The sequence below is a fragment of the Psittacula echo genome, assembly GCF_963264785.1.
Source record: "Psittacula echo genome assembly, chromosome: 1".
NCBI classification, from domain to species: domain Eukaryota; kingdom Metazoa; phylum Chordata; class Aves; order Psittaciformes; family Psittacidae; genus Psittacula; species Psittacula echo.
In genome coordinates, this window is record NC_137735.1 from 29,049,662 (window position 1) to 29,063,516 (window position 13,855).

Sequence of the window (13,855 nt, forward strand, 5' to 3'; positions counted from 1 at the left end):
ATCAATATTTTAATGCATCTTTAAATATCAACATTACCCATAATTATTAGATTCTTAAGTAAAAGGCTGGAAATTTAAAGGAGTTATACTTGTTTTTATACAAGTAGTCAATCCAAATTAATTCCAATTAGATGAATAAGCAATACTCTGGTACAGCTAAAGTAGGAATTCCTCAGAAGTGGGGGATTTCAAATTAGCATGAAATGTATGTAAGGCAAAAATGAAGAAACAAGTTTCATTAGAAACCATAGGTAGATAATACTTTCTTGAATAATGCTCAGATGCATGATTTTCACTATATTGTTCAAAGGTTCCAAACAACAATGCCATCAACAGGGTAAATAAAATGAGGATTCATTTTAAATTTTGAGATTGCCTATGTGAGACTAAGTTGAAGGATTTGAACCCTCTTTCTCATTAGATCCTAATTTTACTTCACATTCTTTGCAAGTATGATGGCAATGCCTACAGTATTGAAATCAGATAAAATATTAAACAACTTTGCTGGATTACCTCTAATACAACCACACAGCAAGATGGCAAATGTTCTTGAAGAAGTAATCTCTTGGCTATATTCTCCAGTTTTTGTAATTGCTTTGTGGGATATAAACTGCAAAAGATGACATCTAAATGTCTCAGCCAATAAGCCCCCATTCATTATTATTAACTTCCATTTCCAGCAATTGCCAAAATATAAAAGGATTTTCTAAGACAGTCCTTGCCATTGTACCTACTAATAATGCACAGAGTTAGAAGCAAGGTGGGTAATACAAAAGAGTGATGAATAGCCATTTTGTGTAATGCCAAGTGAGGAAAGTAATAGCTTTGTTATGTGGGGGAAGAATGGAAGAACAGAGATATACTGGAAAGCTTATTCACTCTTCCTAAGTCAGGCATTTCTGTAGGCATAAAAAAAATCACATTCTTCTGGGGAAAAGATGTGGAAAGACAGAGGAGAATGATTTCCAGGGGCATCCCTTATAGATCCTGGATTCTTTCCTGCTTCTTGCTTCAGGCTTTGTGATTTTTTTCTCCTCCTACCTGCCTTTGCTGTCACTGGCCACTGATGCAGGCTGAAGGACTGTCTTACTTGCTCCTCTGGTATGCACCCATCTCAGTGGTCTTTAGGGTGGATACCCTTCACTCTACCCAAAATGCTAACCTTGATGTTACTATTAGTCAAGACCATCAGAAGGGAAACTCAAGGTGCAGTGTGTAGAAGCAGGCTCATCCACCACACAAATGGAATACAATTCTCTTTTGTGTTAGCCTGCAGATAACAGGCCATCTCTAGAAAAAGCTCTCTGTCTTCTCACTTTGGCAGCATTCCTTGTCCCTTTACACCAAAGCTGTATTCATATTGATACATGGTGTCCTGGGTTCAGCAGCAGCAGTTTTTCTCCTTCTTAGTAGCTGGTGCAGTGCTGTGGTTTTGACTTTCGGCCTGGGAATAATACTGATAAAGCCGATGTTTTCAGTTGCTGGTCAGAATGTTTACCCTGACCAAGGACTTTGTGAGTCTCATGCTCTGCCAGGGAGGAGGAGAAGCCAGGAGGAAGCAGGGACAGGACACCTGACCCAAACTAGCCAAAGAGGTATTCCATACCACAGCACGTCATGCCCGGGGATATAACTGGGAGTTATCTGGAAGGGCACGTCCTCTTCTCTGTCGGGCTCTTTTCCGGCGGGCGGTATCGTATTCTCTTCCCTTGTTATTTCTCTTATGATTATTATTATTGGTGGCAGCAGTAGTGATTTGTGTTATACCTTAGTTACTGGACTGTTTTTATCCCAACCCGTGGGAGTTACATTCTTTTTATTCTCCTCCCCATCCCTCTGGGGGGGGGGGGGAGTAGACTGCGTGGTTCTAATTTACGGCCTGGGCTTAAATCACGACACATGGTCACTGTAAAAATGTTGCCAGCATTTTTCAAATAAACCAACAGTTAGAACTACAGTAGCTGATCCTGGTGCCCCTGCTCAGGTTGTAGAATGCTCTGCTTTACAAGCAGCCCCAGTGAAGAGTCTACTCAAATACCTGTGATCATGGTGACAGAATGTAGCCACCAGTCTTTAAATTAATGAATTTTCTTTTCAGTTCATGTTCTTTCAAAAGCATGACTGTGGTAATGCATACGTAATGATCAAATCACTGGAACAGTGATGGCGATGAGTGAGAGGAATATTGATCTTGAAAAACAGAAGGCTTTAGGGAAACTTGCATTTCAGTAGAAATTGCAGAGCCTCAATTTCATAACTTAGGACCTTCATGAATTTTTTACGTTTACCCTTTGAGACTAGCCCCTGGGTGACAGGCATGCTCCCAAAAGACAAAGGAAGAGCTGTAAAAATAACAAGGAAGAGAGTATCTGGTGTCAGGCAAAATTTGTTACCTTTTTGTTAAACACATTACACTTTTATATGTTGAATATCTGATATGTTTATAAACACATTACTCATATTTTAAACATTAAATTTGCATATTATCTTAATCATCTATTGCATCTGTTCATTTGGATTGCTATCTCTTCAACCAAGGATGTGTCCATACAGTGCCAGACATCAGGCATGCTGTAGCATCTGGAGCTAATGCATGATATATATTTATTAAGTAACAGCTTCCATAATCTGAATATCTCCTTAATACTGCAAACACTAGTAAGGACAGCAGCTCTGATTAAACACTGAAACCCTTTTCAGCCTTCTTTCAGAAAATGTGTATTTTAGATGCAAACTCACATGATGGGCTTAAAAGGCACTAAAACACCTGGTAACTAATTTTTTGGATGTCCTAACACCTAAAGAATTTAACTGAGCCAGGATGCACAGCCATGCCTGCCTTTCATTCAAACACAAGTATGTAATATAGTAAAACATGCCTAAGGTTGTTTTAATACAGACTTCAAGAATAGAACCAACTCTGTGATTGTTAATGTAAGTTCATATTAAACAACAGCTTAATTCAACCCTCTTTACTTACAAGGATTGATTATGCAAAAAAATCAATTAACCGAAGAATAACATATTGCTCAACTTAAAATAAGGTGACAGAGTTAACCTACAAGAATATTTCAACAAAATCCAATGCATTACAATAAATGGTATGCTATTTTTGAGCAAGTTTTGCAGAAGTACATCAAAAAGTCATTCTCAGCATGATAAGAACAAGTTTGGATCACTCACCTCTGCACCAGAAACTTTCCTTTTTACGTTCTTCACGGCTTCCTGAAATTTCTCCAGCACTGTGGATTCGTGAGATGGGACAATAGAACACCGGCTGAAAGGATAAACCTGGGTTAGCTTATTGAATTTAATCTCACAGGAAGAAAAAAGATATCAACTGAAGAAGACAAATTATTTAAAAACCAAATAAAATACAATGCAAAACCCAACCAAACAAGCAAACCCCCTTGTTCTGTTGTTAGCAGTGTGATGAAACACCTGATACCCCAATACAGAAACAGAAAGGCCTACATAGGTTTTAAGTTAAATCCACTCATTCTGTTGGTCTGTACCTTCCCTAAAATAGCTCGGCTGCTGCTTACCCCAGAAGTATATGGCTTTATTTCTGTTAGCCACTTCATTCTCATGAGATAGATACAGCATCTTTCTGGGAAAGAAATGACAGGAAGTAATCAGGGCAGAGCAGTAGTTTCTAAAAATGAAGTCCTGCCCCATACAGAAGTCAATTTCAGCTCACTAAAAGCAGATTTTGCAAGTATTCAGAAAAGGGTCAACATAAACTCTGCTAGATTCCCCTAAGTGGCTTAACTTTCTCTCTGAGCAGTTTAAATATATTCATGGCATTAACTGAACTCAACCATAGTGCTTCACTCTCATAATAATCAGCTTGCTGGGAGGCTTCTTTTAGGCTAATGGTAAATCTTTTTTATTCCATTTTGATTGTGAGAAAGAAGTGACAGTGTGCTCTCTTGTGTTCCACTAGCCAGGGTACTGAGATATGGATAGATTATTCTAGTTTCTTTTAGGAGATAACTCGGTTACCAGCATTAGCACTTGCAGTATTATTATTGGACATCTGAAATACATGGTGTACCGGCTTTGGCTGGGAGTTCCTTTTCTCCACAGCAGCAGGTATAGTGCTGTGTTTTGGATTTGTGACCAAACACGTGTTGATTAACACAGGGCCGTTTTTGTTATTGCTGAGCAGTGCTTACACAGAGTCAAGACCTTTTCTGTTTCTGCCTCACAAGCAAATGGGCTAGCGATGCACAAGAATTTGGCAGAACACGCAGCTGGGACAGCTGACCACAAGTGACCCAAGGGATACCCCATACCATATGACGTTGTGCTCAGCAACAAAAGCTGGGGGGAAAAAAAAGAATCATTGAGTTAAAATTAATTGAAACTTCAACAATCTGTAAAAGCACATCTACAAATATACTTATTCTTGAAAGCAAAACCAGACTTTGTAGAACAAGCAGTGCCTTGGGAAAAAGAGCACAGGATTCTACCTCAGTTTATGCCTGACTGATCCACGATTTTGTAAGCATAATTAATTAAATGCGTTTCTTGGCCTCAAACACACATTTCAATTTTTAGCTAATAAATGTATCAGTCCTTCTTCAAGCACTGCTCTCACTAAAGTGAATGGTGGTCCTGCTCAGGTAAACAGTACAGAACTGACTCCGCTCCAGACCCTACAGAACCACTCCAAAGTGGTTTCAAAGCAAGGTCACAGCAAACACAGTAAAATCCAAACAGGCTGATTGAAAGAGAAGGAAATGAGTGTCAGAGCCGTAAGTGTTCCAACAGGCTTTGCAACCTTTCTGTCCCCAAACACACCCTGCCAGGGGTTTAGTTGTTTTAGCTCAAAGTCAGCTCTAATGTGGCACAGTTGTGTAGCTCCCAGGTCACCTTTCCTTGCCAATTTTGTGTTCTCCGGCAGTGACTGTTTAGCAACAAGGTCATATCATGTTTAAATTCCTTGATTTCTCCAGCAGAGGGGAGAGGAATGCCCATCTTCTGTATAGTTGGAGGGCAGCTTCTTGGGCGGTACTCTTCCCTTTCCCCTTCAGAATACATACACACCTGCATGCATGACTTGATGAGGACAGGTTATACTGGACTAGTACTTAGACATCAGGGTTCTGCCGGTTCATAACTAGTTTACCTAGCATAGCATAAATCAGAGCCCACTGTCTTAAGACTCAAAAGCTCCTAGCCCTCTGAGTGTAGTGAACCAGGAAGAGTACCACACAGCCCTTTCTTCTCTTCATTTCTATGCTTAAGGTAACAGACATCTGTTTCTTCAGAAGAGTGAGCAATGCAAAATCCCAGTTATTCACTAGTAATAGCATCAAAATAAGAGGGAGGAAACCCAGCATACCCATCCGATTTGCCTTAGTGGAGATGTCTGACTTTCCTGTTGGGTTGTTTCAGAAGAAATTGTCTCTTTCCTTGTACCCTGCTGCTGATCTTGGTCAGCAGAAATTATGTGGTTTATACTTGGCTCCCTCTCTTTCTGCTAGGCACAAAGATAGAAAGCCAAAGGATAAGATTGATACTGTAAGTTCACTGTTCACCTAGAAATAATAATGGCCAAGTTGAAAGTATATTTTTTACATCAGACAGCATCCAGTCATCTGATCAGGTACAGTTTACAGCACAGCGTATCACTAGATATACAGTTAGGTATAGCCTAATTCAAACAGAGAAGTCAGTAAGTACAGTAGATGCTGGATCATGACCTAGCACAGCACTCTCAAACACAAAGAAATGAGAACAAATATGAACAAATCATCCAAAACCTTCCTAGTTTTCACTGTATTGTAGCTCAAAAATTTAACTTTGGTGTGCTGTACTGAAAATGTACAGAATCACTGTACTGCTGCTGTCCTCATAGCTGTCACCTCAAGCTTGGATTCCACAGGACTCATAATGCAAGCCTATCACAAACCACATCTGCATTTCCAACAAACACAATCCAGTTACAAATATCCTTAAAAAAAATTGCAAAACTCTGTAAGAATAAATAGATTCCAAAAAGTTTTAGAGTCCATGCCTGAGAATTGTGCTGCCAGGGAAAATCAAGAAGGAGTCACATTTCTGGAGTAATTCAAACTTCTAAACTGTAATTTTTCCCTAGCACTTTGCTGCATGGGCTGGCATTTTATTTAATAATGTACAGGGCACTGCTGCGTTTCAAAAAGTACCTTCTGAGAATGGGGGCACTAAACAAGGCTAAAACAACTGCAAAGGACAGAGTTAAACAGGAAGCATATGCAACAATTTAATAATCCGAATAGATTTTGGCATTCATAATATTACTGTATAAATCACTTCCTGCACGTATTTTGAGGTCAGTTACACAGCTGTAATGTTCAAGCAACGTCTGCTTCACACTCTAGATATTCGGACAACAATGCTTTTTTAAGTAATGGAACAGAAGCAATATGACCACCTCTCCCCTTGGTAAAATGACTCAGTTAAGCATTGTGTTCAAACCAGTATGCATTTTATTCTCAGCCACACAAATTTAAGTTTGAAAATCCACATAATGTTGGGAGAGCCACAGCTTTTCACTGCCTGCCTCCCCCTGACTAAATAAGAGCAATTTAATTTTCCATCAGTCTCTTGTCACTTAATGCAAAAAGACATGGGAGAAAAAGCAAAGACTTTAAAGAGGTTTACATCAATCAACAACACAAAGTTTTCTTATTCTGATATGATCACAAAGCCCACTTGTGCAGACAGCTGCACAAAAATCATCACTGAAAGTACTGACTGATCTGGCTTCTAACTGCTGCAATGGGTTTTAAGCACTTCATGAGGATAAAAAAGCTGAGTCACGGGAGAAAATAAATAATAAAAACATAAAATCAGGAGTATACAGTAGGTTACAAGCTGCAGCTTGCCATTAACTTCCTGTATTGTCTTCAGCATACATTTCTCTGGAATTATAAGTTATTCAGCTACACTTCCACTTCAACATAGTGAAGAATCCCCAAAATAAGCAGCCTCCCAGTAACTCTCCCACTTGGAATGAAGCTGAAAGCTACAGTGGCAAGAACAGAGAAAAGGCAGAGCTGAGGTATTCAGAATATTATTTAAGTAATATTAATTTTTTAAAAAAATAATAGTAATAATTATTAATAATTTATAAATATTAATAATAAGTATTATAAGTAATAATTAAGTACAGTGTACTTAGCACACATGTTGCCTCCTATCTGAGGAATGCAAAAGCGTTCCAGTGGTTTGGGGCACTGTGTCTTGGAAAGTCAACCATCATCTCCCAAAATAACTTTATTTACATTTACCTATTGAAGAAATGTAACTTTCTCACATATCTTTACTGTAACACTTATGGCTGTTTTCTCAACCCAACTATGTAATCATTAGTGTAACAACAGCATACCCTCTAAGCTGCATTGGGAAGATCTCCTCGATGATGTTATTCTTATTAACTGAAATACGTGTATTACACATGATTAAATCAATCTGGTTTGCAAGGATCAAATACTCAGAAAAACTTCTTCCAATTCTACAAGAACTGTTCTGGATCATTTACAGGAAAACAAGTTAATGTAAGACTCCTGAAATTCTCAAAACTCTCATGGTTTTGATTCTTCTAACTGGTTGATAAAGCAGCAGTATGCAAGAAGCTAGTAAGTTTTTCAGACATGAGAATTGCCAACTTTGTATACGTCTGTTTTCAGTAAGAAGCCTCCTATTTGTATAGGAATGGTGACCATTCAGTTTCTAAGATTAGTTGCTGGAGAAGGTGGGAGCCAAAACTGCATGTTAACTGGTGTATGCAATTGGCTGTGATTTACAGTGGCGGCACTGTACATTTGCCCAGGGCAGGTGGCACTGAAGTACAATTACTGAGATAACTCATTAGGACTTCAGATAGGCCCTTCAAGGACTGAGTGTCCATTGTGAGGAAGAGGGGAAGACTCACTATGATGTTTCACACGTATCTTCTGAACTGGATCTTTTATTTTAAATCCAGGCTCTTATTTCTTAGGAGAATCAACAGAACAGCCACACTGGGTCTTTGATGGAACACAGCCTACCAACAACTGGGTGGACGCCACGAAGTGAACCGGATGGCTGCCTCGCTCCTGCCCAGCAGCAGCACCTGCTCAGACGTCTGCCGACAGTCACTTACCCAGGGCACAGCACGCCAGCCAAGAACAGGGTGTTACTTTGTACTTGCTGCTTTCTCTAAGGCTAAGGATGTAGCTGGGGACAACGCCGGGAGGGCTGCGTTTCGTGGCAATAAAGAGAGGTTGCAATCAGCCATGGGCAGGTGTCCACTCCAGCCGGCAGTGAACTTCCCTTCTTACCCGGGCATCAGGCCTGTTACACCTAACTCCGGCTTCCGTGCTTCGGCGTCGGGTGAAGGCCGGTGGGGAAGAGGGAGGGGCAGGGGGGAAGTGTCGGAGCTGGCGGCAGATTCCCCTTCCGAACCGCGTCCTGCCCCGACCTTTCGCTGCCGTGACGCGGGAGAAATCCGGCTCCGCGGAGCTCAGCCCCTCCGGGACGGGACGGAAAGGAGGAGACCAGCGCTCCCCCGACCGCGTCCTCTGGCAGCGCTCACCCGCCGCGGGGCGCCGAGCCAGCGGGGGAAGGGGAAGCGGCGGGCGGGCCCATCCGCGGCGGAGCCCGTACCCCGTGGCCCCAGAAGCCCATGTGGCCGCACAGCATCCATAGCCGGGCGGGCTCTGGCTCCGTCCCACGGCCCTCTCAGCAGCCTTCGGGAAGTGCGCCGACCGGCTGCCTGCCGAGCGCTACCGCCGGGCTCCATCGCCATCTCCTGGCCGCCGGCGGCACAAGCAGGCCGCGGCACCGCGGAGTCCCGGTGAGAGGCGGGGCCGCCGGGCCAGGCAGGTGGCGCTGGGGCGCCTCGAGAGCGAAACGCGGACGAGCACCTCTCAGTGCCGGCCGCCTTGGTCCCGCCAACACCGGCTACAACCCAGCAGGTCTCGTCTCCCCGTCGGTTGCTCCGGGAAGGAGTGAACACATTGATGAGGTGCCTTCTGAGTCCTCCTATTTCCCCAAAGGAATTCAGAGCACTGGTTTAATTTGTTAGTGAAGTCACAGTCAGGTAACCATGCATGACCTACGGCGCTCGGGGGTGTCCGATAGACTGAATATAGTTCGTGGAAACCTAATGACATTCTTTTCTGTAAAAGAAGCGACAAATGCCATTTTGACCATTTTGGAATGAAAAACTTTGCTTATCTACTTTAATACTATGCCCACATCAGCAAATAAATATATTTCAATGACTATTAACAAGAAGTAAATACTTCAATCAAAAGTAATCTTGCAAGGAAAAATTATCCTGCAAATGTCAGTTCAGGGGGTGTGGGGTTCTTCTAGGAATATTGAGAAAAAAAAAATGATTCCATTTTCTCTGAAATGAGAAATGCAGTGCCTTTAACAATAACAGTCCTAAAACAAAGCTTGTAAACATGAGTTTTGTTTTGCATTTTATCTTTAATAAAAACTGTCTTGGGCTTTGTTTTATTTGTTTGTTTTTTGTTACAGTGACATGTAGTTTTTAGTAGAGTATCCTAAATGGTGGTATGACACTTCAGTGTTTATCACTAATGGATAGCCTGTGAGATCACCATTGTACTTCCTCCTCTTGCAAGACCTTGGCATCTCTATTTCACAGTAAACATGACATAAGTCATAGTTCATTTTCTTAAGTCAAAAAAACCTTCCAACTTCCAGAAGTCTTGGCCACTTGAAGTCCCTTTCCTCATGGCATTCTTTCACGAGTCAGCCAAAGCAGAACGTTGGGCATTGCTGTTGCAAAATGTGCTCTTCACATGGAGGTCTGGCAAGAGTGACATACTAAACCAGCTCTTAAAAGTGTGCCTAGTATCTCCCATGATCTAAGAGGTATTCTTGAAATCATACATGAAAACTATTTGATAGATAGTGGCTACATGCTATTCTGAAAAATGCAATACACAAGAAAATCCTATGTGGGTTCCCTAATAACTAACAATTTCTTAATAAGTTCAGTTTAAACTGGTCATAAAATGAAAGGGGGCTGGAATGACAATGTCTTCATGAGGCATATGTGTACCCAGGGATAGTGGTTGCTTGGATTCTTGCACCTTCCCGTGCAAAAGTGTGTGTTAAAAATCAGGTTAGATTTCCTCTTTAATTTTAACTTTAAAGGTAAAATTGGTTATCACAATTATGTTCCTCAAACACCTTTTGTGTTTAAGATTCACCTGAGAGTAGTTCAGAGCTATAAAAATCGAAATTGCTAAACAGATAAAAGCAACTGCTAGTGATTGACAGTAATAAACACAAACTGAAAGAGAGATTTGGGAGGTTTACAGGCTCTGTCTGCTTTTCTGAAGACCCTTTTAGGAAATGCGGTGGGGTTACCAGGATCCTGAGGTTTACCACGTTCACCAGAGGCAAAGCCTTCCCAGTGTGCCTATTTAACAGAAACATTCCATGTGTGCATACAGCACATTAGAGAAGGAGGAAGTATGTTACCAAGTATGGTAACTACTGTTTGTCTATTGTAAAATCACAAAGACTGTTAATTACTTAAAAATTCCCTGAGAAACAAAGACCTGGAGTAACAGAAGTGCAGTTATAAAGATGTCTCAGTAACGGAAACATTTAGAGCATCGAAAAACATGTAAGAACTATGCTGTAGGGTGCTATTCTCATGCTAAAGGGTGTAGGAGTTAAGGGTTAATGGAAAGATGTGAAAAGTCACAGCAGGAAACAGTCAACATACTTTTGAGTAAAACATTAAACACTATGTGTAAGAAATTATGTAATAGTTTTCTACGTCCTGGCTGATTCTTGGATATATTTTACGCTTGGTCTGGCCTGTCTTTTAGCAGAAGCAACTAGCTGACAATCACCAGATGTTCAAGGTCTAGGATTTTCGCTTCTCACTCTGATGAAGCCAGTAAAATGGCCACAGAGTTTTCTCTTTTCTTAGGCTACACAGCTATATGCATCTTTTCTTTTCTACAGTAATGACCTACAACACTAGCTGTTTTCAACACGTTTATACGTGCTCTGTATTCACTCTTGATTGTACCTGCCATTTGTAATACATATTGAAATTAATCTAGACCTATTATATGGAGTACGTAACAGGAATTAATCTGGGCAGTGTTTGTGAGCCATGTCCCACAGAACATTTTACTGAAAAAGTCTTTAGAGAGTTTCAGTATTTATTAGTTCTGTGGTTTAGGGCTAATTTACAAGAGATGAGGTTACAATTCAGCCCCCAATAGTATTTTGTAGCAAACAAACTGTAACCTTGAGAAAAAGACAACCAAAATAATGTTGAGTACAAGTATGCATACAGAGTGTAAAGGTAATGATTAAGAAGCTTTACACTCTTGTGCAAACAGAATAGGCAACTAATGACCTGCAAGTCTTTGTGGTTTACCTGCAGCTGTGGCAGGTGCCTAACTGTAAACTCACCCACCCCAGCTTTTTCCAGAGTCACTTTAATAATCTTTGTACTTTCATGCCTTTTTCCTCTGTTTCTCTGGCACTTCCTTCTGCTTCTCAATCATGCCTATTCAGACACATCTCTGCTGAGCAATGTGCAAGGACGACTTCTCCCAGGTGTCTGACAGTTCTTTTAAACTCCATGTGTTTATTTAGGCTTTCAAAACATGCTTGTGTTATAGTTTGAAGCCATATAAAGCATTGGTTTTTACAATCAGTAGCTTTAGAGAGGTTTACTCTATCAATACCAATATAATTGTGAGGGCTGAAATTTATTTTCTGTTAAATTCAGAGGGGTTTTTTTGTCTGCCTTAAGGCTATATTAAATACTATTTATTTTATTACTATTTATTTTTTTTATTATATTATATATATTATATATAATATATAATATATATTATATATTTTTATTTTTATTTATTTTTATTTACTATTTATTTTATTAAGGCTATATTAAATACTATTCTAAAATGAAGATTCTCCTTTTTTCTGTGAGTAGAAACTCCTACTGTAGTATGCTGTCTTGGTTTTGCTGGTCTGCCATTGTTGTATCCTATTATATGGATCAAATGCTATTGCTTTATTTTTTATCAGCTACACATGTGGCACTCCAAGTAAAAAAAATATACAGTGAAAGGCATTCCCACACATGTATGTGTAATGAAGCACCTTGTGAGCATTGACTTTTGTATTTAAATCTGTCCGTTCTGATTTCAAAACACATTACACCTGAAAACTCCCTCCTCTTGTGCTCTAATGCTTACCTGTGTGACAACTCCACGGAGATAACTCGAACATAACTTTGTTATATTTGAAGCCAAATTCAGTAGTTATTAAGAATGTGTGAGAGAGTACCCAGAATACAACGGCTGTATTTGTCAGGAATTGCACTATTTTCATTGCCTTACAAGGTTAATGGAATGCCCCACTAGCACATCAGGTTCATGATTCCAGTCCTGTCTAGTTTTACTGCAACTCCACCTCTGAATGATGATGCAAGTTACTGTAATTACATAAAGCATTGCAAAATTGTGTCAGATATATATTGGGTGAATACATCCTGTGATCCTCACACTCTTGCCACACAGTCAGAAAAGCTGCCATGTTCTGGGTTTACTTTGGCCAAGGATCTCATCTTACAAGTTCCGTTTGTGTCACGCCACAGCAAGATGAAATGCAAGTCATCACTTGCATAACCCTAAACCAGCGATAGGTGAACTTGGTGATTATTCTGCCATGACTTTTCTTAAATGAAGAAAGATGCCTTTAGTGACATGGAATTGGAGAAAAGAGAAAGGAGGTCATTAAACCTATGAGTCTCATTCTTCCTCATCTAGAGAGGTTTTCCGTCAAAACACCTCAGTTCTTTTGTTGACATTTGAAACATAGTATGTTTCAAATAGCAGCCAAAATTCAACAGCGTTTTTATAGCTAGACAAACCCCATTATATTGCTGAGTAAATTAATTACTTGTTTGTGAGATTACTGGGACAAACTTTAGTTCAGTACTGTGCCCACAAAACTGTTTTGACAGAATTTATTGCTTGTAATAGCCCTGTGTAATAACAGTTAATCACCATGTATTTATACAACCAGCAAGTAAGTGGGTCAGCTCCTCTTTTCCCCATCAGCCTATGGGATTATGACCTTTTGCTTCTATTCTTCCTAGCTGGTGCGACTATCCAGTGGACAAGTGCTCCTTTGGCAACACAGCACCAAAGAGGTGAGATCTACTCACCGTTCCTTGTTGTGAAGAATGAACTCTGGCCATAGAGGCTGACCTCCATGGAATGCCTGGTTTAACTGAGCACCTCTCCACAGCCACCTCACACCACGCCATCCTCTTCAGCCGCAGTGCGGCTTCGAGCACCTCTGTGACCACACAGCTACCGGTTCCTGCTCCGCAGCCACCCTGCAGGCTTGGGCTAGGGGTTATTTCTCTTCCTCGGCAGCCCAAGCACAGGAATTAAAGGGAAACTCGGGCCCCAGCAGCTAGAGGCGTGAGGAAGCCGCCATTTCTGTCACCGACGGCGCACGGGCCAAGGCTGGTGGGTTGAATGGTGGCAGCTCAGCGAAGTCCCTCGCAACGTGCAGGCCAGCACCGCGCCATCGCCGCTGCCTGCCAGGCTTCCCCCTGCGCCTCCTTGGGGCCGTACAGCCCCAGGGCTCCGGGCCGGGCAGCACCGCCCCAGCCCCGGGGAAGCGGCTCCGCCTACACGCCGCTGGAGCGCGCTACGGCCGCGTTTCTGGAGGGCTCCGTGACGACACGGACGGGCGGCTGCGCTGCGTCTTGCCGGGCGCTCGGGACTCGGCTCGGGCGAGAGGGGGAGAGGACCCCGCCGAGCCGAGCCGAGCCGAACCGAACCGTGCAGCC

At 41.6% G+C, this 13,855-nt stretch overlaps 1 protein-coding gene across 1 annotated transcript; it reads right to left on the reverse strand.

The window, feature by feature from the left end:
* Nucleotides 1-386: 386 nt before the first annotated feature.
* Nucleotides 387-5,900, reverse strand: LOC308227719 (OCIA domain-containing protein 2-like; the record flags this gene model as incomplete). The annotated part of the gene is made up of 5 exons (XM_080630538.1): nucleotides 387-465; nucleotides 2,240-2,342; nucleotides 3,184-3,277; nucleotides 5,351-5,488; nucleotides 5,874-5,900. The coding sequence occupies 5 exons, from the start codon at nucleotides 5,898-5,900 to the stop codon at nucleotides 387-389; spliced, it is 441 nt and encodes a 146-aa protein (XP_080486664.1).
* Between the last annotated feature and the right edge of the window lie 7,955 nt (nucleotides 5,901-13,855).